The 26,722-nt window shown below is 43.4% G+C and overlaps 1 protein-coding gene across 1 annotated transcript in view; it reads left to right on the top strand.

Moving 5' to 3' along the window:
- Positions 1 to 26,722, top strand: part of pik3cb (phosphatidylinositol-4,5-bisphosphate 3-kinase, catalytic subunit beta) — a 45,795-nt gene that overhangs the window by 12,155 nt on the left and 6,918 nt on the right. Inside the window, exons 3-15 of the mRNA XM_070906573.1 lie at positions 11,999 to 12,194; positions 14,450 to 14,678; positions 16,202 to 16,431; positions 18,393 to 18,572; positions 19,908 to 20,066; positions 21,912 to 22,001; positions 22,829 to 23,083; positions 23,197 to 23,293; positions 23,409 to 23,539; positions 23,812 to 23,862; positions 24,743 to 24,931; positions 25,677 to 25,798; positions 26,084 to 26,227. Of these exons, the coding sequence (XP_070762674.1) occupies positions 12,036 to 12,194; positions 14,450 to 14,678; positions 16,202 to 16,431; positions 18,393 to 18,572; positions 19,908 to 20,066; positions 21,912 to 22,001; positions 22,829 to 23,083; positions 23,197 to 23,293; positions 23,409 to 23,539; positions 23,812 to 23,862; positions 24,743 to 24,931; positions 25,677 to 25,798; positions 26,084 to 26,227 (2,036 nt within the window). The 5' untranslated portion in view covers positions 11,999 to 12,035. The remainder of the gene's footprint in view (positions 1 to 11,998; positions 12,195 to 14,449; positions 14,679 to 16,201; positions 16,432 to 18,392; positions 18,573 to 19,907; positions 20,067 to 21,911; positions 22,002 to 22,828; positions 23,084 to 23,196; positions 23,294 to 23,408; positions 23,540 to 23,811; positions 23,863 to 24,742; positions 24,932 to 25,676; positions 25,799 to 26,083; positions 26,228 to 26,722) is intronic.

Raw genomic sequence — 26,722 nt, 5'->3', positions numbered from 1 at the left:
GTACAGAGGCCAGAGAGTACAGAGGCACCTGCGCTCTCCGTTTGCCCCCCCCTTCCCACCCCCACCCTCCTCACTCCTACTCAAATGTGGAAAAATAGCTTTATCCAATTACTCATGCGATGTTCTGTCTCCGGTGATCTTCCCACCGTATTATCACCACAGAGCAGAGGGAGTTTTAATGGCACTGCGATATCAAAGACAAATGAGGAGCGTCTGGGCTTACTGTTCTTTCTTCCCAGAAATGACCTCTTGAGTGTTCTCTTTCTTGCTTTTATTATTAATATAAAGCAGCGTGTTGAAGTGTTGAAACCCTTCTGACTCACACAATCCTAGGAAGCCCTGCCCTCGAGCTCATTCTTAGTAGTGTGTTTGGGTGGCATTATCCTCATGGCACTGACCTTACCACCCGATGTATTACAGAGGTTGTGTATAATTAGACTAGCCTGTGTTTTCAGCCAGACAATAGAACATGTGCTGCTACAGTTAACTAATTATAGATGGAGAGTAGAGGAAGGCGGATTGCTTGCATGCTACATTAAATTCTGTCTGCAGTGACAAGAGATGCATTTGTGTGTTTGTCTCTGTAGATAACAAAGATAATACAACATATTTGTCATTGATCCTTGTGGATAACATTGGTGTGTGTGTGTGTGACGTATTAATAGTTAAACAGACTGGGACGTTGTGGCAGGGCAATGTGTGTAGAGTGGAGCAGCCCAGACAGATGGATGGATGTATAAACTGGAGAGGCGGACGTCAGCGTGTCATTTACCGCAGCTATGTGTTCCCAGCAACCCAGTCACCTCTATAGCGAGATGACAGCCGGAGCCAAGAAATGTCTCCCGTTTCCAGGCTTGTGTGTGTGTGTGTGTGTGTCTGTGTGTGTCATTCAGTGCCAATGTGTGGCCCTTTGTTTATGAGGGAGATAAATGGTGGTTTTGGCAAGATGCTGGGAGACCAATACTGAAAAATCTGCAGTGTGTGTGGGAGCCATCCCCGCTACATTCATGGCAGCTCAGGGTTATTTTTGTCCATTTCTTTCCCGTCTTTGCTCTGTTTCACGATACAGTCCTGTGGAGGCTGTGTGACAAGGATCTTCCCACTTTTGAAGAATCTTATAACAGTGAGTTGTGTTTCTGGCCGATGACCTTAAACAACCTCTCAGTCACCTCTTGTTTTTCACGTGGCTCTATCCGACTTCTCTGTTGTGGTTTTGAATGATGGCGCCGCCTCATATACAGAATAGTAGCATTGTCGTTAAAATATTTTCAAAATGTATGATAATAAATAATAAATTTAAAACGGATTGCCCCAATTTGCCTAAAAATTGTGCTTATTGGAGTCATAGCACACAGACATGATACACGTGTTTTTAGATTCAGTCACACTTTCTGAGATTATCCATCAATTATCCAATGTCCATCAAATAAATGTCCATAAATCTGCTTAGAAAAAAGGGCACTGCTTATAACTCCAGGACTTGAGAATCATCACGTCTTCTCCAGTATCAAAGTAGTCCAGTGATAGTTGTGTGTACATTACAAACAGGAAATGCTAATAGCCAATTTGTCAGAATCCATAACATCCTCCTCAATTTGCTTGTTTCACTGTCTCAAATGTGAATCTTTTCTGTCTTCTATAATAATAAGCCCTATATCTTTGGGTTTCAGGCTGTTAGTAGAACAAAAAAGCAATATTAAGATGTCTGCTTGGCTTGGGGAAAGTGTGATAGACATTTTTGATGATCACCATAAATATTTACTGTGTTGTTGTCAGCTTTTTCAGTGTTCTTCAGTGACATCTTTTGATAATATGGCATTGAGCTGGTGACAGGTTTTATTTACAGTTATTTAGTGGAGAACACATCCACAACATCCACAACACTCCCTAATGATCGCTGTTCATTGTTTCCTCTTTGTCAGAGTTTCCACGCAAGGCTTCCTCTGTGCTTTTCAAAAAAAGAAGCTGTTGTGTCAGATGGAACAAAGGCTAATCCTTATGTCGCCCTCATAGAGCAGCTGTTGGTACGCGATCCTACTCGACATCAAAACAGGACGAAACATCCCGGCCACCTCCAGCCGGCCTGCATATCGTCTGTGATCATTGGATGCTGAGGCAAAGGAGGGTGGAGCTCGGCCCCCAACTCTCCAGTTATTCAAATAGTCCTTTTTATATAGAAGATACGAGGAAGTAGCCCGTAATCTACTATTCATAATCTTCCAAGCAATTGCTCGTCTACGTTTGATTCGCTGTCAAGAGCAGACAAGGCAGAGGAGGAGACATTGGTAGTGTGTGTGTGGATATGCCTGAGCATTTAATTTCTTCATTTCCCGTTTCACAGAATCAGATGAGCAAGGCAAACTTTGCATATGTGGGTTTTTTTCCCCCCCCTGCAAGGCTTCCTTGTGTCTGCAGTGTGTGTGAGCTTGCTTTGAATAATGATCTGTGGTTGTGGTAAGAGTTTGCATAGCCTTCAGCTTTTCAGCAAAGCTATGGTAAACATCAGCTATGTCTGTCAAGAAAGCTGGTGTATATTTAATGTAGCATGGGCTTTAATCAGTAGTGCTCAGACTTAAATTAGCAGCTTATGTGTGTGCTCAGACACTGACCCGTGTGGCCGTGTGGAAGCTACTGAAGGTGTGAGTAAGCTGCCTAAAGCTACAGATCCCACACTGCAGGATACAGTAAATCATGTGAGTGTAGCTGTTTATTGTAGGGGGGCACTGTGTGATCAGAGCCATGTGACCCTGATGCCTGTTGTTGTGAGTTAGAGAAATGTTGTAAAGGGGGGTGGGGGGGGGGGGGGGGTGGTTGTTGGTTGTTAGGGTTGATGGGGGCAAGGGCAACACAAGGGCAGTGTTTGTGCAGGGCACGGGACTGTCCTCGCTGGCACGCACGCGCACATACAAACATGCACACACACTTGCCAAAAACAGAGGCTTATTGTGGACACCCAGCCCAGTTTGGTCCGCGCACTACAGTCACACATTGTGTCACACTTTTCCTCTCCATCTCTTTCTTTCTTCTCTTATCTTTCTCTCTCCTTATCTATCACAACTTACTATCTCTGTCTGACTTCCTCTCTGCTACTTCCCTCCACCCCATTTTCAACTTTTTATACTCGTCTCAATTCAGTTTCACTTCAGTTTCTGGCGTTATCGTGACTTCGTGTACATACTTCACCTGTATGTTGAGCTCATCAGTTTCTCATTTGCTTCCCTCGTTCCCTTCTGGATGGCTGTCAACATCTTTTTTTTTTTAAAATCTTTTTGAAGGACAGTCTCCTTCTCCACTCGGATCGTCCTCCCTTCCCCTCGTTCGTTCTCACCTCTGAGGGAGGCGTGAAAAGTCTGACACTTGAGTCATTGGGAGAGATGCATGCTAGCGCTGCTTAAATTTGCCTGTGTGTGCAGCCTGTGTGCTTCTCCTCACTTGTCTTGTGTCTGTGAAGTGAATCAGGCTCTGTGGAACATCACACTTGCACATCTGATTCCCACCCCCCCCCCCCCCCCCCCCACCCCTGCCACCAGCACTCTCTCCTTCCCCTCCTCACATACACACTTAGAGATAATACATCTTTATTATGCAGCCTATCTGCATAACAACTCAAACCCCCATCATATCAAATGACTCTTGAATTATCAACACTGTGATTACGACATAATCATTGTACCTGCACCTTTTTTATTTTACGACATTTTACTGTCCTGTCATTTTCTTTAGATGTAAGCTAATTGGTATTCTTTATAGGAAATGAGGCACGTTACCATGGTCACTAATGCAACATTAGCCATTCACTCCTCTCCCTCTATTCCTAACGCTAAAAAAAAACACACACTATGTTGTTGATGCACTACTATCCCAATATCATTGTTGTAACATTGAGGCAAAGTTTCATCCTTAACTACAGATGTCACTTCCGCGTCTCTCTGCCAGTTCATCGCCTGTTGTCACGTGTACACGTTTTTTTGTGTGTGCGTGCGCTTTATAAAGGCAGGTGAGTACATGTACAGTTTGCACATCAACAACAGTGCCATGCATATTCTGCTCAGAGAAGGCTGAAGAAGAGCCTGCAAATCAAAAGTCAAATATTGTTTCAAGCTATAATGGCTTTTCATCAGGTCAGACTTCACAATATTATTGGACGTTAAAATAAAAATATAAAATATGAATGAAATTCTGGTGTGCAGACTTTAACCCACTCTTTGATGCAGTGAATAAATACAGAATTCTTTTAATAATTATAGGCTAAGTGCTATATATAATTTATTTATATCGCGATATTTATTTATTTCGTACCCAAAGTGCTTTACAGTACACAGGCAAAAGCACAAGAAACAACAATAAAAAAGAATAAAAACAATAGAGCGTTTTGATTGCTGTCCAGTAAATTGTGTAACAAAGACTGCCTGTGTCGTGACACCGTCATTATCTTTCTCGTTCCGTATCCTACCTGTGATTCCAGTCAGCACATTGAAGCACATTGAACTTGAAGCACCGCATGCCAGAAAGTAGCGCACGAACCAATGCAGACAAACCAGAAGGGCTAAATCAGCCATGAGCAAATCTGCATGATGATGATGTATACCATAGCACAATAGGGATTTGTCAACTGCAAGAGATCTTGCTGAAACCTTTTCTATCAAGGTAGAGATTCCTTTAATACTTATGGTTGTAGCAGGTAATGAGCAGGACTGCTTTGTGGCAATATAACATTTATCACAATTTATATCATTACCGTGACGGCCAGTTTATTAGGCACACCTGGCTGAAACTGACAACAGTCCTGCAATAAATCCTCCCTTCATGAAGGTCATAATGTTCACCTGTCCATATAACACAATACAGTTCAACTACATCCTCGAATATTCACCACAGGGTGCCCAGAGATGCCTCATTTTGTCCCAGCTGGAATTAGATGAGTTAAATTACCCCTTAACACCCACGCAAGCAAATTGCATCACAAAAGCACTTGCATCAATATGATGAGCGAGATACATTTTTGGAGATATGCAGTTGTACAGCAGCGGTTATATGAATGGATGTGTTGAATAGCAGAGCCCAGCTGTATCAGTCTAATTCTGCATATTGGCTGTGTCATGTTAAGACACAAGGGCGATAAATCAGAAATGCTATGATTTTGACTTTAGTCTCACTATCACAGTTCATCCGAACTGCACACAGACATAGAGTGTCTTTATCGCCATTACTGAGCATTATTGTTGGAGGGATGATGCATTGCTCTAAGAGCATTCTGCGGCGTGCATGAATAAGATCTGTCCCATTGATCCCCCCTCTGTCTGCCTCGCCCCCCCCTCCTCAGTTGATTGCTTCTACTGAGTGACCCGATCCTCCTGATGCAGAAATAGATGTCCAGCGCTCATTAGACCCCCTAATGTCATTCAAACTTGATATAGTCACAATGCAGACTTGTGACGCTGTCACAATCTATCTGGCAGAGTGACTCAGCGTGACGTCACAGATAGAGGTGCTTTGATGTGCACAGTTGTCACAAGAGATTGATGATGATATGTGATCTCTTCCTCGCATGATGTAACAATAGGCAGTGGATTGGATGCGTTTAGTGTCACAGTGGATTAACGGTCGTGTAACAAATGTCACTTTGATGGCAGGTGAATTGTAATGCAGTAGGAAGTTTGGCTCAGCACAAAATTGTCTCAGTGAAAACGTCATAATGTCATACAGGAGTTCATTATAGAGTGCTGCAGGAATGAGTCCTAAAACCTGGAAATGAGTCAGCATTTTTACACGTCCGGTTCCCTCATCTCGAAGTCGAAGTGGGTTTTTTTGAATGGGTTTTTGGTCAGATGCCTGAAATAAGGTCTGTGGTTAACACAAGCTTAAGAAATGTTCATGTTTTGTTCTACGTCTATACGTCAGTAGATACCCCCCACTCGTGAATTTTGAAGCTTTTATGTGTCTTAAAAAAGGCGGTTGCTAACGAGTGGCTAAATGAGACTACAGAGGTTGTCGCGGACCTTAACGTCTTCATGCCGAACACGGACTAGTCGGCCTTTACAGCCTCGTTGGGTTTATACTCTATATCTATCTGTCAATATATCTATATCTATCTATATTCTCTTAAAAGTTAAGCTTATGGTGGTGACGCAGAAGTAATGCGACCGTAGTGTAGTTCCTTTATAGCCTAACGTTAGCTTTTTACTTCTGGCGATTCCATTTACGCTTCAAAAATCATAAAAGTGGTGTTCATTAGTGAAGATTATCTTGCTGAACAAAACGTGTAAGAATCATAAACTTTTGTTTGCCACGGAGCTTATTTTCTGCAATAATCCAAAATCCCATTGTCTTTTTGTCGAGGGGGAAAAACAGCGACGCTAACTTCAGGGTTTGCCCACAAAAATGCGTCCCTCCCTGCAGCACTATTCAGGGTGTCCGTGCATGATGACGTCATCGTGATTGTGATGTCACGGTGATGCTGGGTGAAACTGAGTACCTCCTCCCCTCTGCCGCCTACCTCGTAACTAGGAGAAGGTTTGACTGGCTGTATTGAGTCATCCTTCAGCCTGGAATGGAGATTACTGACATACTAGGGAGATGAGCAGAGGCTGGCGCCCAGAGAACAAAGAACATTCCTGAAGGAAAAGGGAAGATAGTTGAAAGTGTAGATAGGAGGGGACGCAGTAGGCATTAGAGGGTGGAGCACCCGTATTCTGCAGGTCTTCACCTTGTGTTGTTTGCGGAAATTTGACTATTTTAACATTCCCTGTTCATTCACTGGCGATATCCTATTTATTACTCTACAGACGTTAGCTGCAGCTAGTTGAAACATTTCCAACTTGTGCAGATGCCTCATTTTCTGCTGCCCAGGGTAAATGTTTGTGTTCACTCAGTGCTGTCCTACTGCCTCTAAAAGTCACTTCAGTATGAACACATCTTTGAATTTTCCCATCCTTATTCTGCCACAATGAACACAATCTGTTGGAATAATCCTTTTTTATCCCAAGAGGGATTCTGTTTAACTCTGTATGTGCATAAATAAACATTGTCGTGCATACCAGCCATGCAAAGACTTTTTATCTTCTTACTCCAGTTGATAAGATCATGTTTATTAGACTCAAATACAGTAAACAACATTGAAAATAACTCTTCAGGAATGAGGACAGCTCAGCCTCTGATTCAGCGTTCAACAGCTTTTTATGAATGACTGGTAGGGACTTTTGCTCTGGTTGTTTGTCACTCATTTCCTGTCTAGTGTCATTGCTTCCTTTCTGAGAAGTGGGCATGTGCCACTGTGTCACCGGAGGTGGTTAGTTGTCCGGACAAACCTTCCACCCACGCTTTCAGTCACACACACTCCCACTCAATCATTTCATTCACGTTTCCTCTCAGATACAGTATGCATGAAGACAGTTTGTTCTTCAGCAGCTGTGAGAATATTTTTTACAGGGGATTTGGTTTCAAGACACTTCCTCATTTGTAGTTCCGAGCATGATGTGCTGTGTTTCCTGTAGGAAACAGCACTTAGATGATGATTTGATTGCTAACATCAGATGAAACGGATCCCTGTGGGGCAGCTAAGGCACTGAAGCCAGAAATAGTTGCAGGATGCAGCAAAGGTCTGAAAAATCAAAGCAAGCAAAGGTGTGGATAACATAATGAAGGAAGCAGCAGCAGCAGCAGAGAAACTTTTCAATATGAAAAGTTTAAAATGTGAAAATGTAAACACACTGCAGTCACTTTGGACAAACACATATTCATACATGACTGACCCAGTTAGAATGACCGTTACACCCGAGTGTGTGTGTGTGTTTACTGTCTACAGCCTCCACCTACGTCCACTCCTAAATACAGTAAGTGTTAGTACTTGTGACTCACACACACACACACACACCCCAGCTGACCGCTTATCCACACGCCACCCAGACAAACACATACTGTTGAGCTTAACAGCTTTTCTGTTAACCTACACACACACACACACACACACACTAATACTCAGCCAGATCTGAACACACATTGTGCACAAAGCTACAAGCACTGTTCATCCACCTCTACCACTCAGACATGTTACACCTTTAATGGATGGATCGTGTGCAGTAGCTTCAAGCTCTGTTGTGTTACGGCTTCGTAAACAATGTGCATCACTCTGTGCTGTTGTGGTTAGTGGCTGAAAGTGAAACAAGATATGTGGTGGTGGTACTGTGCCAAAGTAATTCAATTCAACTTTATTTATATGGCACCAAATCACAACAGAAGTCATCTCGGGACGCTTTACAAATAGAGCAGGTCTAGACCGTACTCTTTATGATATGTAGTAAGTGGATTTATTGTTCATTTCAGTGTCATATAACAGTGACATTATGGGTGCAACTATGGATTTATTTTCATTATTCATTACTCTGATGTATTCTGTTTTGTTTTTTTAATCAATCAGTTTATCATTTAGTTTATATAATGTCCGAAAATTATGAAAACTACTCATCAAAACATCCCAGAGCCCAAAGTGACATCCTTAAACTGGCCAAAACCCAAAGATATTCAGTTTACAGTCATATAAAACAGAGGAAAAGTAATAAACACTCACAATTTTATAAGATATAACCAGAGAGTCTTTGGCATTTTTGCTTGTTTAAATACTTCCGTCCATCGACTTGCCAGTTAATTGACAAATCATTTCAGCACTATTAAATAAAAGCATAAAATCTTTGTTTTTACACAGAAAGATATGCTGGATGGAGCCATGGGAGTCTTTTTTTTTAATGTCTATTTTGTATATACACCATCCCACACACTGACACACACACACACGCTGGAAACGCTGACTCAGGCAGTCTCAGCGTTGCCTGTGTGTATGTCTCCATACTCATTTACAGGAGTACAGTGTTTGTAGTGGGGAGCTGAAGAGGTCTTAGATCCTCTTTGTGAACTTTTTATTTTTAGCACAGTGGCGGCAAAAATGTGTCACAGGACCCTTAATCACCAGGCATGACCTTTTACACACACACACACACACACATACCATTTATGTTAGCCCTTTTTTTTCAGTCAGTCACACCCACAGACGCGTGGACACACACTCCATTGTAGAGCGCCTCACAGGCCTCTTACTGTCGGACAGAGAGAGCTTTAGAAAGAGAGTGCTGAGTAACACCAGTGTTTAAATAACCATAAATGCATCTGGGCATGAAAGCCTTCACAACATGTCACTGTCACTGGTTCAGAGGAACTACTTCCATTACAAGCAAAGATTTGCCTCGACTGTATCATCTGAGGGATGATTCATGGCTGGCTTGGTTGCAGTCTGCTGTGTGTCGGAGGTTTTATTGTTCTGTCCTCTCGTCCTACCTTTGGAAGTCAGTGGCTTTCTCACAAAACCAAAGCAGGTATGCTTCCCTCTGATCTGCTAACTCTCCTTTGATATACCGACACACCCCTTTCCAGTGCGTTTGCAGATATTTGATCAGACATGAAGATTCAAAGAGGTGAACAGATGACTGTTCTCTTTTTTTTGTTTTTTTCCCATCCAAACCAGGCAGCTGTATTCTGGGTGTGTGAAAGGGAACAAGCAAGGGCACATGTGGAACAGTAATGCATCTCCTGCACAAGGACACAAAATTGCAATTGTTGCATTGAATTACAGTTGTTTAGTGTTACATAAATACAAGACCTGCCTTGTAGATCTGGTTCGCGCAGAAAACAGGCAAAGCACATGTAAGTGGGATCCTATTCCTGCTCCTTCAAACACAAACGGTCATCAAAGTGTGCCTGGGGAGCTGGGGGCTCCACAGTGATACGTCGTTTACTTCTGCTAATGTTGGCTAACTGGACGGATCCCTTCAGGCTCTTCTGTTTGTTGTCACATGAAACTCTCTCTTTCTCCCTGATCTTGCAAACCCACTTGTTCTCCTCTGATCCACCCGCTGAAACCTGACCTCGCAGCAGACCTCTGGCTGTCTGCCACCACATCCTCAATAACCCTGCTCACCTGTGTGTGTGTGTGTGTGTGTGAGAGAGAGAGAGAAAGGCCGAGTGTGTCGGCATCACAGCAGGATGAGACACTATTCAAGCTGTCTGGTGTGAGAACGTAATTGCAGAAGCCCATAATTAAAGAGACAAGTGTTTATATGCAGAGACGTGCGTGCACATGTACGTGTTCATCCATCCCTGATCACTCGGTGTTGTCGATGCGTCAGACAGACGCGCTTGCGTGTCATGTTACTTTTCAAGCGTGTAGCTGTGCACCTTACAGGCTCGCCATTGTCTTCTTGTGTCGCCTTCGCCTGAAAGTGCGTCTGTGTCAGCGAGAAGAACATTGTCTCGTGTATGTTGGGGTTATTTCCTACACAAACATTCCTGTGTAGCATGATATGTGTGGTTGTTTGTCTGCGTCGCCCCTTATCGCATACAGTAACTGCAAAGTCCCTTTCAAGAGACGTTCAGACAGCAATCTACGGTTTGAACAGCACACGGAAACGCACACGAGATTGTTTCCCTTCGCATGGCTGATGATGTTAAGTGGCTGAGATCGAGGCTCCAAATGCATTTTTTTTTTTGCACCATCCTCAGGCACGTGGAACAACAACGGCTCCTCTGCTGGTAGCTGGAGCACTTAACTTAGAGGGGAAAGACCATTAGAGGCAATCAGAGCTGTCATTTTTAATGGGCGGCTCGAGACGATATGGAGACGGACCTGTGGCCTACTGGAAGAGTTAATGTACGAGGCCATTTGAGGACTAGGTAATGAGAAAAAGGCAGGTGGAAGTGGTGTGACGGTACAGCTGTGTTTGAGGCACGAGCCCAAATGGAAACCAGACTGTGGCCTGTTTTACACCAGCAGCTGGGAGGCCACTTACTGCAGCTCAATGGAACTCGCTGCACTTAACATGCATGTGTTTATGTGTCCACGTGTGTGTGTGTGTGTGTGTGTGTGTTTCTGTTTTTGTCCTTGAATTGCATCTTTTAACTGCTGTGCACTGAATTTTGTCTCATTGGCAGACAGAAATAGCCGTTCTCAGCCAGGACTTTTGAACATGCATTAAGTTATGTCTAAGTATGAGTGTTGTCTTTGTGTGTGTGTGTGTGTGTGTGTGTGTGTGTGTGTGTGTGTGTGTTCTCTGCCGGGGGGAACAGATTGTCAGATGAGGGGAGGGCAGACTGACCTTTTGTTCTGTTTGCTTAGTGGGCATTCCTCTGAGCACTGGCCCTCACCCAAGTTAAAGCCAGCGCGCCTCCCTCTGTACTCGGCACAGTGCTGCCCCCACAGGGACACGGCGACACAGTTGATCATTTGAGCCTGCCAACTTGTTGTTGATGCGAAGGATAATAGAAGAGAGCCTGCACGTGGGTTAAAAACGCCAGCACAATGGTGGTTTACATATACGACTGAAATGTTGAATGATTTAAAATGTGCTTTTTTTTGAATTGCTGCTGTAGCATTTGTCAGTTCTGACTTATTTGACTAGTTATTAACGAGGTTTACATTTGGATTGGAGATATGTTTGCATAGCCACAATTTTACTCGTGCAAATCTTTCATTCTTGAAAAGCCTTTGGAAAATGTCTTCAAACATTGTGTGTTTTTCACTGTCAATTGATGTGATCTATTATTTGACATCTCAGGTCACGTGCAGTTGTGTTGATTGTTTAAACCAGGCTCGAATTAGCTTTGAGGAACGGCTTAATGGCTTTCTGGAATACCACCCTGAGCTGCAAGATTTACAGGAAAGTGTTGTCAGTCATGACAACATGGGATTGTAACAAGTTCACATGAAGCGTGTTTGCTTCGTTGTGTGTCAGAAGGATGAATGGCTCATGATATCACTTGCTTTCTATTAGTTGTGAAGTTGTTATTTCGTCAGCTTTCTAACCCCAGCCGTCATTTTCTCCTCTGTAATTATGTTTTTAAAGGCTGCTGTGTACTAATCCGACAACTACACCCTTCAATCATCAGAGTGACCCAGTGAAAACAAACATATCTGAATAAATGGGAAATAAAGCATCTTTCCCTGTCCCTCCAGGTCCTTATGGTTGAGGTGGTGTGCGGTGCCCCTTGCCATGCCTCCTGCCATGACAGACCTCCTGGACATATGGGCGGCCCACTCGCCCCTGGCCGGCCACGCTCTGGACCAGGTCACTGTGGACTTTCTGCTGCCCACCGGTATCTACATCCAGATGGACGTTCCACGCGAGGCCACCATTCAGCACATCAAACTGGTGAGTGGCGCTGGGTGGGTGACGGCACGGGCTAAAATGGGATTTCTGCTCTTCAGTTGTACTTAAAGCCACATGTTGCTTTTGAGGTGAGGTCATTTCAGCTGTGTCTTTAATAGATCTAATAAAATCAGCTTTCAACACACTTCAAGGAGATTAAATGAACTTATTTGCTTGTTGTGTGTCCTGATGTTTGTCATGTTATTGTCCTCACATGCTTCTTGGCCTATTGTCCTAATAAGGAAATACACAGTCTACGAACACACACACATACTTACTAGTACTCACACACAGTCACACGGCTGGTCAGTTAGACATTATCTAATGCCTGTGTTTGACAGATGTGGCTGTTGCGGCTGGCTGGGTGTTTTTTGTTTGCGAGTAGCTTGCAAATAGCTCATTACGTCATGAGTGACTACAGCTCATCTTGTGAAGTGGAGGTCAGACGTCACAGACGTGATGGGTCTAGAAGTTGTTAAGGAAATGACTTGCATTGTTTACAAAGTGGCACATGTATGCGTTAGTGTGAAGTTGTTTGAGATGATAATTTTACTGTTTATGTATTTTAGTAATGGCCACTCCTGGGATGTGATACAATAGCCCTGCAAACTTAACTTGAGGCTAAACTTTAGTGTTTTCTGAAAATATAACGTGTTCCATTACAACATCACCTCAAGCGACAGCCTCAAAAATGTTCTTCTGAGTTGAATCAACGAAATGGTGATAAGTTTTGAAAAGTTAGTATTTGTATTCAAGGGTGTTGTATTTGATTGCATTACAATTGTACAGCATTTCCCATCTTTCTGTTTCCTCAGTGTACAGCCTTCAGCATAGCTGATGCATTCTTTCATATTTTGATCTATGTAAAAATCATGTCCCGCATTGACACACAACCTCAAACGTGTTTTCCCCAGACAGACACTGTTGAATGTAGCCTGAAGAGGTTGTTCTGAATAGCAAATAAACAAGTCTGTGTGTGTGTGTGTGTGTGTGTGTGTGTGTACATAACATCTGCTGCCGTTTTCTAGAAATCACTTCTGGCTTCATCAGCCCTGTAACGTGACCAACGATACATACTGATTTCACTCTGACATTCATAGATATTTGCTTTTAACAATAATGTTTCTGTTTTTTTATGGAACTATACAATGAACGAAATGAATACATGGCTGTGCATGCATAAAAGACTTCTGTTGCACGCAGAGAGATCTTCATTCCCTGAGGGAAGCAAGTACAGAAGCAGTGGACAGCTGTGACAAATTATATGTTGCTGAAGCAAGAAAGAGAGAGAGACTCTGAGACTTTTCGAGTAAATGAAAGAAAGGGGACAAATGCGAGGAAGCCAGGAGGTATTAGTTTAGCCAAAGGGTTGAATTGTCCTTTGATGTTTGCAGGCCATCCAGACAGCTTCGTACCAGACTCTTTATCAGTTATCAAGTAGCCAAGAAGAGCAGTTTTATGAATGACTGTTTCATTCACACTGATACAGAAAGGATCAGATTTCCAAGAAAGCAGAATGTTTCTAATGTTTTTTTGGAACTGACGGACTTAAGTACTCTTCTAAAGCAAGTTTGTTAGGTAATGCATTTCTAAGAACCTCAAATGATAAAATCCTCTTTGCATTTTGCATGTGGTTGGTTGAGAGATGTGATCAACATACCATTAAAATCACGAGTGTTCCTGGAGAAGAAGATATTTGTTGGGAGGGCAAATGTGTCCTGCACCAGTATGCAGCAACCCAGCATACCTCTATAACCTCAGACAAACTCACACAAGTTGACACCCAACCCTGTGATCATGCTGTGGGGGCACAGGGACATGAATCATGCCACGATTGGCTGGTGGACATATTATTCACATCCTGAGCGGCTCACCCAGATGCTGTGTCATGTTGCCATGAGTCATGTTTGTCCCTAATCGTGAAACATATTCTTTCTTCAATATATTACACCATTATGATATGTTTTACTTTGTTATCATGCATTAGTTTTAAGACATCTTGTAATTTATGGTTCAACTCCATCAAAAGCACTGTGATGCTTAAGAAGATGCTGTAAGTCTGGCTTTATCAAACCCTTTCAAAAACTATTAGATAATCTCATCAAGCCACGAACAAGGAAGCTGTTTATTCTGGTTGTACATATTCTAAGTAGGATTTATTTAATTGAGACTAATGGAGACGATAGAAACGCTTCCTGTGGTTTTGTAGTGCAAAAGCACTTCAGTGAAACCCTGATTCTTCTTCTTCTCCCTTCCAGCTCTTGTGGAAGCAGGCTCAGTCCTTCCCCATGTTTCCCGCCCTGGGCGAGATGGAGAGCCACATGTTCGAGTGTGTCAACCAGGCGGCCGTGCACGAAGAACTGGAGGACGAAACTCGCAGGCTGTGCGACGTTCGCCCTTTCCTGCCGGTCCTCAAGCTGGTGACGCGCAACTGCGGCAGAGCAGAGCGCCTGCTGGACTCCAAAATCGGCGTGCTCATTGGGAAGGGTAAGGCGGATCGCTTTTAAGACTTTCCTCAATTTAAAGTGGCAGATTATCATGCAAGCTCTCTCACACACACACACACATTCCTCCCTGATTGACTCGTTTACTGTCCCTGTTTGACATTCCCAACAAAGAAAAGCACTTAAGAGTTGGTAAGTGGGACAGTAAATCTTTCCCAGCACACAACAAGCCTTAAGAACCTCCTCCAGTACGCTAAGTAGCTCTCATAGTCAGCACATTCACCGCAGCCATCAGACCTGAGGCCCATGCAGCTGGCTCCTATCAGCGGCTCTGCTGTCTGATAGAGAAGCGTGAGGATCGGCTGGACATGTTCCTGACATGTCTTCCATCACCTGTCACTTTGTGTTATCTCCAGTGAAGATTAGGCCTTTTGGAGGAGCAGAGGGGGATCCATCAGTAGTGTGGAAAAGCCCAGTTCTCTGAGGTGATTAAACATTTGTTGAAAATCAGATTCAGAGACATAAAAATGTACAGTGCACAAGAGGAACACAGTCGGACATACAAATGCATAAAAAAAGCCACAATTATAAATAACCCCCTATTTCCTCTTCCTCTTGAACAAGTGAAGTAACACATGCAGCCCTCTTCTGACAGAGATATCCAGGATTATGGAAGTCCTCTGGTCATAGCAGACCTCTTCAGATGAGGAGAGGCAAAGAGGGAGAGAAGGGGCTCTGAGTCTAATTGAAGGAGACTCAGACGATATTGATATCCTCCCCTCCTGGCTCCACTTTGGTCTGACATGATCTTTTAGAGGCTTTTGTCAGAGTAAAGTGATGTTTTCAGGAACCCCACAGGCACGTCTGGATAGTCCCCACCCCCACACCCACACACCCACACACACACACCCACACACACACACCTAACCTCGTGCAGTGCACATTAACAAACTATGACACACTCACACAGCCAACCATGTTTTTTCCCCTCCAGAAATGCAGCTCGCACACTCACACAATGCAGCTAATGTGGTCCAGAGCACTTCTTTGAATGCTGAGGGTCATATGAATGTTAAATGGCTTTAAATGTCAACATGTTGTTTTCATTACCAAGAGAGTATTGTGCAGCACCCCTTTGATAAAAACAGAGACAAAAGCTCAGCAGGGAGCAGAGAGATAAAGTATGATCAGCCAGACAGCAGTTCATACCTCTGGCCTTTGGCACTAGTGTGAATATTAGGAGGCTCTGCTTTAACCCCATGAGAAGCTGCTGTTTGTCATCCTTTTCACACATTCAGTGCTACTAGGTGCATATGCCTGGCATCAAGTGGTGCACAGGTGTTTGTGCATTTTTAATGGCCGTTGAAGCCTAGGTTACTCGAGAATTAACAGCTTCCTACTTAACAGCTCTCTGCTGAGTTCACATTTAAAAGAACCGAGTGACTGTTTCTTAAGAGTGAGTTCTCATAACATGAAAACATCTTCTCAGTTCATATTATCAGAGATATTGGTGCAAAATATTGCCATTTATAATCAGTAACCGTGTCCTTTCCTTACCACCACTAGGTCTCCATGAATTCGACGCTATAAATGACCAGGAAGTGAAGGACTTTCGCAGTAAGATGTTTCGTATGAGTGAAGAAAGGATGCAGCGAGTCCAGATGATGACGTGCACAGAGTGGCTGCAGGCCTGCTTCTCCCCACAGCTGGAGCCCGCAGCAGGGACAGCCATCACCGACGGGCTCAATGACCGGCTGGCCGACCTCAAAGTCATTATCCACTTTGACCAGTCTCAGGTGAGAGTCTGTGCGCTGTTGAATCCGATCATTAATTTATGTCCTTGATTGCGTTCAAAGTGAAGTTGGACAGTGATGGCGGCCTGCACGGGAAATCCCCCTAAACAAAGTTTAATTAAATGTTTTATTGAAGCTCAGGTTTATAACAACAATATTGTCTCTCGTAAAATGTTATTGGTGTGTTTTAACATTACCGCAGAATGGGTGCTCTGCAGTGTATTGGCAAGGCCTTCTAAAGTGTACAGGTCAACTGTCGGACATCCAGGACAATTGTTCGACCTACAAACAGGAGCAGTTCTCTCTTTTCAGTCCTTGATTTTATTATAGATTGCAGTGATGTTGGCAAGCTCAGTTTGGAGTTTAATGGTAGAGAATAAAATTGTTGTGAAATGTAAATAAATATGTTATAAATATCGAACTAATGCATTTCACACCGGATAAAAACCGATGAATCAAACATAATAGGTCCCTTTTATGTTTAATGACATGATAAAGTTCAATAATACGGTAAGTAGCGCTTTGATTGGGATACTTGTACTTGGTAGAAAGCTAGCAGTTACTAAGATTAATGGCTAATTCATGTACTTGTTTGTCATCATTTATCTAATTGAAATTAGAGGAGACCAAACAAAAATAATTCCATTGATAAACTCATAACGTGCTGCCTGTACAACAACTCTGCATACATAATGAACTCCGAACAACAGTGTGACTTGTGTGAGCAGCAGCAGTAGCCATGTGACTCCACCAGCACACACATGCACTGTTAGCTCAGCCTCCCTTTTTCTGCTCATAGTTTGCAGCTCCACAATAGTCACGTGACTGAGCCCAACTAGCGAGTCATGTGACAACACTAAGTGGGTCAAAACCATCAGCGAAATTATGCCATCCTCCCGGACACACACACACACACACACACACACACACACACATTAGCATGGCAGCTCAAGGGACAGAAGCACTGATTAAAATGAGCCTCTCCTTCTCTGAACTCTCTGACTGTTTCCTTCCATCTGTCCCTGTCTCTCTGCGTCTTTCTCTTTTGCCTCTGTTATAGAAATCATGTTATTTAATAATAAAACAGATGGTCGGGTCCCTCCAGACCTGTGCGTATCAGCTTTGATCAACATCACACACACGCAGATACACAAAGACAGGCCATCTGTGCCACTGCGCTCAGGTGGACATCGGGCAGGAAGTCTTATTTGGGAGGTCAGACACAATACGCCACATTATAGACAGGAAGTGTGGTTGAATGTTCTCAAGGATCGGTGTGAACTTTGCTTTTAGTGATGTCATTAGGATTAGAGGCTATTCAGTGGGCTAACCCTGGTCTTGTTCTCTTAGTCCCCCACTGCATTAACATCGAAATCTTACTCCTGATTAATGTTCAAACAGTTCAGAGAAATGTTGGAAAAAGCTGAAATACTTTCAGGAGAGCTCCGTGCTGATGGCTCTGCAGTTCCGCCGTGAGCCGTGGCTCGCCGTTAATTATTAATGGATGGCATTTTTATTAAACCTCCAGGAAATTATAATTCCATCTCAGGTATCGGGTCAATGCTGTGCTATAAATAGGCAGCGAGGCTCAGTGTGGAACGTATTAGGCTGGGATGTGTGGAGGACATGTTCACACATTGTAGTGCACAGTCTGTTGCAGCCTGAGTTCATTCAGCCACGAACGCACACATTTTCTCTTTATCTCATCTAGACATCTTCGTCTAAACAACGGTGTACGCGTGCATGTAAGAAGTGGTGGAGATCATGTTTCACTCTCTCCAGCAGCAAGGTCATCAAGTGCCTTCTTTTCCTCTTTTGACATCTTTTAGTCCAAATTTGAGAAAATAAATGCACACAAAAGTTTTTAGGAACAGTTATCTGCTTAGCTATTATTTGTAAGGGTTACAGTTTGACCTTTGAGCACCAGTAAACACTCGAATCAATCGCTCCGTCTCTGCTTGCAGGACTCAGCCAGTCTGAAGGTGCCAGCATCCTGCACCCCTGCGGAGCTGATGGAGCTGGCCGTGAGGAAGTGGCTGACCACCCACGGGCCCGAGGAGGAGGCGTGGAGGGGTCAGTACGTACTGAGGGTCAGCCAGTGTCTGGAGTTCCTCTGTGGAGACAACCCCCTGATTCAGTACAAGGTCAGTGACTGATGGACACAAATCCTGACTTAGACATGTCGCCTCTTGTGTCAATATCATGTCCAGAAATAGTCCTCATAAAAAGCAATGAGCTTTTTTTTTTTATTGTTGCATTATAAACATCTACAGCGTGGTCACCACAATTGTTTTGCAGTTCTGACGAAGTCATATAGTGTCACGTTAGTGTGACAATAACATCCTGTTTTATGATTCCAAGAAGAGACGCTGTCAGGTCTGACTGTGAGAAGTTTAGCTGTAAACTAAAATGAGTAGGCTGGAAACAGTAATGTGTCTGGTAGCGGTGTGAATGGTGGGTTGTGTGTTCACAGTTTGCAGGTTTATGTGTAACTTGTTTTTAACTGTTGCAGAAAAGATTCAGGCAACAAACATTACGGCTACGTGTGAACCAGGTACTTTATTGTTACCTCGCTGTAAATGGGGTGACGTAACGTAGGAAAGTGTGTACAGTCGTCCCACCATTCTCTCTTAAAAGCTCCATGTTTGATTTTTCAGAAGCGGACGCATTAATCAAAATTGTAAACCTAAAATAATTAGTCATCTGGCTAGTTTTAGAGTGATTGGAAAGCGCTATTATAAACAAGTTAGAAGAAGTCATCACACGAATCAGGCACTAAAACATAAAAAGCAGCAAGATCGTGTTTTTCTGCAGGAAGCACAGTATGATGGATGGATCAAAGCAGGTAAAGCAAGGAAGCAGAGAGATGTGTCATCAAGATATATGTTTATATACAGGTTAACATTAGCATATAAAAAAGGAAGATGTTTACTGGCAGCTGTTATTGTGACAAATCTGGTTGTTTTTGAGGCGGGATTCTGAACTTTAATGACAAACGACAACAGTCGTAGCATTAAGGAAGTGTTTTGCGGCTTCAGCGGGTAAATCTTGTATCTGAAGTTCAGCAAGCTTAGTTTGGTTGGTTACATATCTGTTTTTTTTTTGTTTTTTTAACATGAGATTCAAATCATTTTTAATACGATTTGACGTTGGATGGGTTCCTGTCTGTGTGCAGAGCTGCGTGTTAATTTGATCAAGTCTGCTGACAAGCTGTACATAAGTTTTACTTGTTGTGGCTTGTTTATTTCTCTGTCTTAAAGTACTTTAGCTGACTCTCTCTGAAAACCACTTCCACTTTCATACAGCAATGCTTTTGCACACTTTACTGTTAATGTTCGTGCCTCACATTGCAGTGTCCTGATTTGAAATGCAAGTTCAACTTTAACATATAGCACACTACAAGAAAGGGATCTAGCTTTTTCTGTGTGTGCACCATAGCTTAAAAAAAAAAAAGATTTCTTGTCCTGTCTTGTTTGCAGTACATCCGCGCATGCATTCAAACCAAGGACTCCCCACACCTCACCTTGGTCCACACCAGCACCGTCAAGGGCATGTTTGACAAGGAAATCTCCGCCATCGGAGCGGTGGTTTGCCGCAAGTCCTCCAACCCACCTTTACCACTACCTCCCAAGAGAAGGGTTCCCACGGTTAGTCCAGTAATGTGTGTGTGAATGAACGTACTTCTCCCCACTGTGTTGTGCTGGTTTGGTCTGTCTAACATCTGCTGTCGCTTTCAGAGAAACAGGACTTCACTAGCGGCCGTATTTGTTGCTCAACTGATTGTTTTGAGTCTTCAGTGAAGTCAAACAAATGTTTTCGTATACCGTTATTAATGTGGTTGAATTCATTACCAGTCACTGATGTATGTAACGTATGTGTGCACATTTGATGGGTAATTATTTGGCATCACCAGGACTAAAACTGAGGGTGTAATGCACACCTGAAAATGTTCTCATGTACTCTAGATAACAACAGCCAGTGTTTACAGAGTGGTGTTCTTGCTTCACCAAGATAGTGACGGCTCCACCGTTCGATTGATTCACCTGCACCGAACGAGGCAGGTGTGGAGGTTTACCAAGTAAACATGTACTTGGCAGCTGCCACCTGTCTTTTATGAGGCTGTGTTCTTCGGGGTGCGTCGGAGTCAGCCCGCTCTGCTCTGCCAGCATTTGCCACGTTGTCAGAAAACGTCGCTAGCTCCTCGCTGCTGCTGCTGCCAGGTGCACGGTGACATCACTCCTCCATGTGTGCATCCACGTTTTAAATGTCAGGTTGAATTTAATTGGCCTTTGTTTGCGAGTCTCCGGGGGTTTTAATTGCCTGGTGCCATGCTGACTGTAAATATTACAGGTGTCAAACACCATATGAAACCCATTATTACCGCATTATATTTATCACACATAGCGTGTTCTTACTGTTCCTCCTTATGATTAAACACTCTTGTTGGTTTACTGTAAAAAGCTACCAGTTTAACCTCACTTCCACATTTTTTTTGATGATTACATAAATACTGACTGGACAATATTACTCACGGAATAACAGCGTCACAATCATTACGTACCATGATTTATGATAAATTACCTCATGAAGCCCTGGATAAATGAAAGCAATGTCCAGATAGTTGGTTAGGGCTCAAACTAATACTTATTTTTAATTTAATCTGCTATTTATTTCCACGACTAATCAATGAGTTCTTTAGTCCCAGAGTGCAAGGTCACACTGTCTCCAAGATATTCATTTTAGTGTCCTAGAGGACTAAGAAAGCCAGCGAATGTTCACATTTAAGAAGGTGTATTCAGTGAATATTTAGCACTTTGACTTAAATCATTAATCGATCATCAGCCAGTTAATTTTCTTTTGATTGACTAATCAATTCATTGAATAAATAGCAATGCAGTGGAGGGAGACTGGAGACTGTGATAACCTTACCATAGAAGTGTGGTTGTGAGACAGGAAGTGAGATTTATTTTTCAGGAAAGGAACCTGTTATTGGATGCTCTGCTGTTGTGTGGTGTGAAACCTGAATGATGATTGGTCAAAACAAAGACGGAGAACAGAAGGACGGGGTGTCCTTGTGATGATACAGTTTGTGGAGCTCTTGTTTCTGCCTGTAATAGTGGAGGCAGATACAAATATAGTCTCTTATCTGTCGAGAGGAAAATCAACACACACACACACACACACAAACACAGAGGCAGCAAACAGCAGGAAGTGTGTTAGTTAGTCATGTTCATAGACTCTAGGCGTCATGTGATGCTGTTTTTCCTGCTGACTGCTGACCCTCGCAAATCCACTTGGCTCGACATCAGAATGACCCGCCTGACCTCCCACATTGTTTGTGTTTTTGTGTGTGTGTGTGTAGGGAACTGTTGGGTGTGAAGAAGCAGCCTGTGGGAGTACATATTTTTACAGTACATTATGCTAATACTGCTCCCTCTGTGCACTGAGCTCACTCTTTTTCTCCTCTCACTTTCCCTCTGCAGCAAGTACAGACGTGTGTGTGGGACGTGTCTAGCCCGTTTAAGATAGTCCTGGTGAAAGGCAGCAAGGTGAACGCGGAGGAGACTGCCAAGGTAAACTCGTGTCATTTATGTTCCTGTTAATGTCACTGCACACACAAAACCCTGCATGTGCAGTTTAGCCGTGTCTCCCACACAGTTTCACATTTACGGGAATAAGACACGGACATTGTCAGACATCAGTTATGTAACGTAAGGATATCATAAATGACAGCTTTGGCTTGAGTGTGAAGCCACTGTGCTTTACTGTAGATTAGCGTGTTAATCTGCGTGTTGTGATTTGTTTTGTTTTCATGAGGCTGAGCCACAAAGTTAGTTGGATTGAAAGGATTAGTTTGATGTTATTAAATGTTTTTCGTATTGTCAAGAAATCCCATGAATACACCAAACCCAGCAATGAATGGATTCTACTAACAAGTTTTGTTTGTGTTGCCAAAGTCTGATGTATCTTCTTCCTCTGCTCCTAAGAGCTCCATTGTTGCCCAAAAACTATTAAAAACACATCAATGAATCACACTGACATGTCCCTTCATTTCCATTCTGCTGCCAGAAACACTTCCGAGAGCAGCGAATATGGATCCATGTGTGACCTTTTTTAAAGATTTCCACCTTCAGAAGGAATGAATGTGTTTTGGGGTTGAGAGGGATGTCGTACTATATGGAGAGACAGACTCACGCACTGTTGGTTTTGGTATTTTCATGGCATTTGTTGGAAATATAGAAGACTGAACCTTAAATTATGGACCCAAACTTATTTCTTATTTCTTATTCAAGTTGAAAAGTTTAAGCAGGCTGGCTTGTAAATAAATATCAAATTAAACAAACAAACGTATGCCACTGCTGCGCCTCTACATGCCAACCCCTCCCTCCTTGCCGCCCAGGTCCAGGTGAGGGCGGGGCTCTTCCACGGCACAGAGCTCCTGTGCAAGCCGGCGGTGAGCAGCGAGAGCAGCGGGCGCTCGGACCACACCTGGAAAGACAGCACGCTGGAGTTTGACCTCTCCGTCTGTGACCTGCCGCGCATGACCCGCCTCTGCTTTGCCATCTATGCCGTCATGGATAAGGTCAAGAAGCAGAAGTCCACCAAAAATGCTCACTTAAACAAGTACCAGACCATCCGCAAAGCAGGGAAAGTGGTAAGAAACAGTACACGGACATACACTGTCTGTAGTCTGCAGTGGATCAAAGAAAGGCAGAAGTATCCGTCACTAATAATTCATTTCACTATTTTTCTCTCTCTGTGATCCAGCACTACCCCATAGCTTGGGTCAACACCATGGTGTTTGACTACAAAGGCCAGCTGAAGACCGGAGACATCATCCTGCACTGCTGGTCTTCCTTTCCTGGTATACACACACTCATACACACACACACTTATATCTAAACTAGGGTAAAATGAGCTTCTCCAGTGATTGCCGCCATGTAATAAATGTCACGTGTATCTGTTTGTGTCTTCCACAGATGAACTTGAAGAGATGCTGAACCCCATAGGAACCATTCAGACCAACCCGTACACTGAGAACGCTACAGCACTGCACATCCACTTCCCAGACTACTCGTCACACCCCATCATCTTCCCCCCCTTCGACAAGGTCAGACAGCTGTCAGCCATCGTTCTCAGTCCCGCTCATAGAAAGGAGTGGCTGAACTTAGACTCTGCGGCCTTTTTTTGAAGACTCGATTGCAGTTGAATTTGTCCTCGCCGTGGCTTAGTGCTCTTCGTAATAGTAGCTAGTGATTAGGATGAAGTGGTGTCTGTTAGCGTGAGAGCATCGGGACGTGCTCGGCCTGCCTAACGCGCTGTATCGGAGTGTGTCTTCACTCATTCGGTGCTCACGTACTTTTTTTTTTTTTTTTTTTGCAGATACTGGAAAAAGCTGCAGAGATCGCCAGAGCAAATGACTGTATACCCATGGTGAGTTAAAGTACAGCAGGACGTAACCGTGTGAACGCGGCTGAATATTAGTTTGCATTCAGAAGACACAGAGGTGATAAATAACGTGACAGTGGGCCTGTAACAAATACGCATGCTGCATAATTTCTCTCTGTGTCTCGCCCTCACACACCACCAGTAGAAACCTCTCAAACAGGCGCACGCTGCTAGTTTCCTTGGAAACCCATTGTTATCACTTTGGCAGGGTGTAGCAGCATAAATATTTCAATCTCCTTCAAAACTAGAGACTCTAATCAGATTACTTGCATGTTTTCCTGTGCCTTCAACTAAAAACCCACTCCTGGGCGTGTTACCGCCGGTTACATAATCCTGTGTTATGTAGAGGGCATGCCTGAACGCACCCCTTTTTAATGTGAGGTGTGTGTGTGTGTGTGTGAGAGAGAAACTATGGATTAACACTGACTACAATTTAGTGTGTATTTTTTACTGCATGTTAATTTGCGTGTGAGTTTACAGATCCACACAGTTGCTCTTAATATTATTCCTGTTTTGTTTTAGCATCATTATGAAGTTTGTATTTACATTATTGGCTGTTTAAAGCACCTTTTTTGAGTCAGACAGCAAACAACTTGTTGTAAACAGAGATAATTCAATGACAGTCCTTTTGGTTTGTGGACTGTGATGAATTTAATTCAGTTGATAGAAATTTCTGTATACTTTGATACACTACGCCATCTTGTGGTTCTTTACAGTCACTGCTGCTACTCCTCGTCATCCTCTCATGTCCTTTCACGTCCCGTCTCCTCTGCCTCCTTCATCCTCTCACCCTTTCTCTCCTCTACATCTTCTTCATATCCTCTTTCCCGAACTCCCCAACCTCCTTCCTCGTTGTTTCTCTCAGGGTCGTGGGGGGAAGAAGTTCCACATAGAGCTGAAGGAGATCATGGAGCGTGACCCGCTCTCTCAGCTGTGTGAGAACGAGAAGGATTTGATCTGGACACTACGCCACGACTGTCATCAGAATTTCCCTCAGTCGCTGCCCAAACTGCTGCTCTCCGTCAAGTGGAGCAAACATGAGGACATGGCCCAGGTTAGCCAGCGTATACACTGTTTCTACAAAGTCTTCTCAATGTACAGTTTGGTGACGCCATAGATAATGAAAGCAGTTTTCAACATTGAACTTCTTTAAGTAGATGATTTGACTTAAATTCACTTCATTTTGAGACTTTTGAATACTGTCAGCCACACTGTATAATTATTTACGTTTTCACATGTAAAACGTCTCTTCTAAAGATTGTGTTTTGTGTTGGTTGGCTAGCTGCACTTCTGGCACAAATGATACTATTATTTTGTTCAATATTAAGATGATGGTTATACATCATCAGCACAACATCTTAAATTGACAGAAAACTACCCTCACAATCAAACCTTACTTCATCAGCCTCAGAATAAAACATATTTCAAATATTGTTTCAAACCAAAATGGACTTTCTTCACATGAAATGAACGCGCCTTCTTAAAACTACGTACAACTAGAATCGGGTTCACTTGTGGAGAGACACTGCTGTTGCCTGCAGCTGGTACTGTGTTTGTCTCCAGCGTTCGGTGATTGAACTTTCCAAACACATTTTATTTGGTTGCTTCACCATAACGGGTCATCACCACTTTAGTTTTTCCTCTGAATGTCACCCCACTGCCCTAATAAATGTTTTCGTAGCCATCATAGACCTTAAGGCTAAAAAAACGTATATATTATACGACTGTATATCTATGTAACTCTGAATAAGCGCCTGTGTGTCAGCTTCTGAGTATCTGTGTGTGTGTGTGTGTCTCAGCTCCAGGCACTGCTTCAGATCTGGCCCAAACTGAGTCCCAGAGACGCTCTGGAGCTTCTGGACTTCAACTACCCTGACCAGTATGTCAGAGAATATGCTGTGCGCTGTCTGCGTGATATGAGGTAAACATATATGTCCGCCCACACACATTTTTATACAACACAGTGCCGTTTTTCTTTGTCTCATAATCAAGCTTCTACGTTCATGTATCATCCTTTGTTCCATTTCTCCTGTTTCTTGCTGTTTTATTTTAATAGTTTTAGATGCTGCTGTGTGTTGTCGGTTTTCCTAAAAAGAGAAGCAGGCACATAATCATTTAAAGGAATGAAAGAAAGGTCAAATCTAGAAAGCAGCCTTTCAGGAAAACCTCCGGTCATGCTTCTCTCTCTCTCCTCTCCCCTCACCAGTAATGAGGAGCTGTCGCAGTACTTGCTACAGTTGGTGCAGGTGTTGCGTTATGAGCCCTACTATGACTGCGCCCTCACCCACTTCCTGCTGGAGCGTGCCCAGGGGAACCGCAAGATTGGACACTTCCTCTTCTGGCACCTACGGTGTGTACGGACACGTGTGTCTGTGTGTACATATGCACATGTTGCACGTTAGAAAGAAAGGCGAACAGATTGTGTGTTTGTGAAAAAGGCTCCACACTTTGGGGAAAGGTCTCAACCCATCGTCGTTCTGGGAAAGGGCGAAAAAACGTCACAATCAATTTTTCACAATCGTCTTGGGCGGCACTAAACCCAGGATGCAGTGACGGTGCCCTTGCAAAATAGTGTCAGGGGGGGGGGCATGTTTTGGTGGAACATTTGCATTAAAATTGTTAAATCCCGGCTAATGACAACACCACGTAAAATAGTGAACGACGTATGTAGACTGTGATGCAGCTTTTACTGTTAAATAAGACAACTTGATCATCGATGTCCTGGAGGTGAAGCCTACCTGTACTGTAGTTCTGGAGGAGCTCACCTGAAACCAGTAATAGCGGAAGGGGAGGAGAATTTCATTACTATTTCAGTCGCCAGACTTATCCCAGCAGCCTACATCCG

Source organism: Enoplosus armatus, chromosome 5 (assembly GCF_043641665.1).
Source record: "Enoplosus armatus isolate fEnoArm2 chromosome 5, fEnoArm2.hap1, whole genome shotgun sequence".
NCBI classification, from domain to species: domain Eukaryota; kingdom Metazoa; phylum Chordata; class Actinopteri; order Centrarchiformes; family Enoplosidae; genus Enoplosus; species Enoplosus armatus.
The sequence above is the reverse complement of the archived record's forward strand: the minus strand, read 5'-3'. Positions and strand labels throughout refer to the sequence as shown.